Source organism: Penaeus monodon, chromosome 28 (assembly GCF_015228065.2).
Source record: "Penaeus monodon isolate SGIC_2016 chromosome 28, NSTDA_Pmon_1, whole genome shotgun sequence".
NCBI classification, from domain to species: Eukaryota; Metazoa; Arthropoda; class Malacostraca; order Decapoda; family Penaeidae; genus Penaeus; species Penaeus monodon.
In genome coordinates, this window is record NC_051413.1 from 7,638,170 (window position 1) to 7,639,629 (window position 1,460).

The 1,460-nt window shown below is 37.7% G+C and overlaps 1 protein-coding gene across 2 annotated transcripts in view; it reads left to right on the plus strand.

Moving 5' to 3' along the window:
* The window catches only part of LOC119591351 (diacylglycerol kinase theta-like), an 81,122-nt gene extending 79,662 nt beyond the window's left edge, over positions 1-1,460 (plus strand). For both annotated transcript variants that reach the window (XM_037940087.1, XM_037940086.1), the window contains one exon: positions 1,237-1,460. In XM_037940087.1, the coding sequence (XP_037796015.1) occupies positions 1,237-1,323 (87 nt within the window). In that variant the 3' untranslated portion in view covers positions 1,324-1,460. The remainder of the gene's footprint in view (positions 1-1,236) is intronic.

The window sequence follows — 1,460 nt, forward strand, 5'->3', positions numbered from 1 at the left end:
CTTATTTAAACCGGGTAATTGGTAACCGTGAACAAGGTCGAATAGGTAAGACTGCGTCGAATAGCGGTCATTGGTGAGTGATGACATCATCATCTCCGGTCGCTCCAGCTTTCAATTGAAATCTTTCCAGTAACGTTGAAATAAACTAAACTTATGTGTGATTTTTATACGCTAATCTAACCAGTACTGTAGTGTATCCATTCCTAAATAAGTTTTTTTCTAGTGTTATATATGTCTAGTGTTAAGATTCCTCCCGGTTGCAATTTTGTGTATACGTTCCCAAATAAGTGTAATAGTTAGATAAAGTTCAATTTATTATTTTTGGGTAATGTGTGACAGTCCATTACTTTTAACCATACAGTTAATCATATATTTCCAGTTCATATATATTATGACTCTGAAAATATAGTGTTTAACTGTTACCAAATTTATACCTAGATGTTCTTACTTTCCTTCTTTTTATCTGCAAAAGATCGCATCAACATTCTCCTCTTATTGTCCTGATACAACTGGTTACGATAGCGATAACGATCATTATCATAGTTTTCAAAGGGGGTAAGAATTAATTTTTAAAAATACAGATGCCGCCCTTACCCTGACTCCCACACCTCAACATTATCATATACTAATACTATCTTCTCCTTTGCTGTATTTCCTCATACTCTTACCTTATGCTGATTCCTCATGATTTCCTTTCTTTAGCCCTCCCCCCACCTTCCCTGAGGCAATGGTGGAGCTGACCACCTCTGTCCACCATGGCGTGGCCTGCCATGAGGTGAACTAGCAGTATGAAGCGATTCATGTTCTTCGATAACCGATAAAGCGAACGGAAAAACAGTATCTTAAAAAGCTAAAATTAAAGCTTATTAATGTATATATATTTTCTAGCTTTTAAACACCATCTTTGTGTGATAGAGATTCCGTCTTGAAAATTATTTTGGGGAACTGTTTTCAGGGTCAAATCAGGCAAAGGAATACCATTGGTTGTGCGATATTTTGCACGGTTAAGCTACCTTTACCATGTTTCTCGTTTCCTTGTGTCCAAATTTTAACGTATTTTTTTCTTATAAATCCCAAATAATATATATATTTTTCTATACCTTCCCAGTGTACTTTTTTGATGGATATAAAAAAATCTCAGTGTTAACATAATTTCAGCTATCTAGAGCATCGTAACGTAATGACTTTGGCATCACACACAAAAATATATATCCTTTTTTTTTTTTTACTTTGTAGGCCACTATGCTGAAGAAAAGTAAGATCAAACGGCGAAACACCGAACCCTCGCTGCATGCTTCAAATGGTGACCCTCCCGAACCCTAAACAGACAAGTGAACCCTCAACCTCAGCCTTTTCATTCGCCCAACTCCTAAACCTTATTCGCCCAACACCTTAAAATCCCATCCAGCCCCACCCTCCCCCACCCTTTCCCTCCTCTCACCGCTCCCCCTCACCTCTCA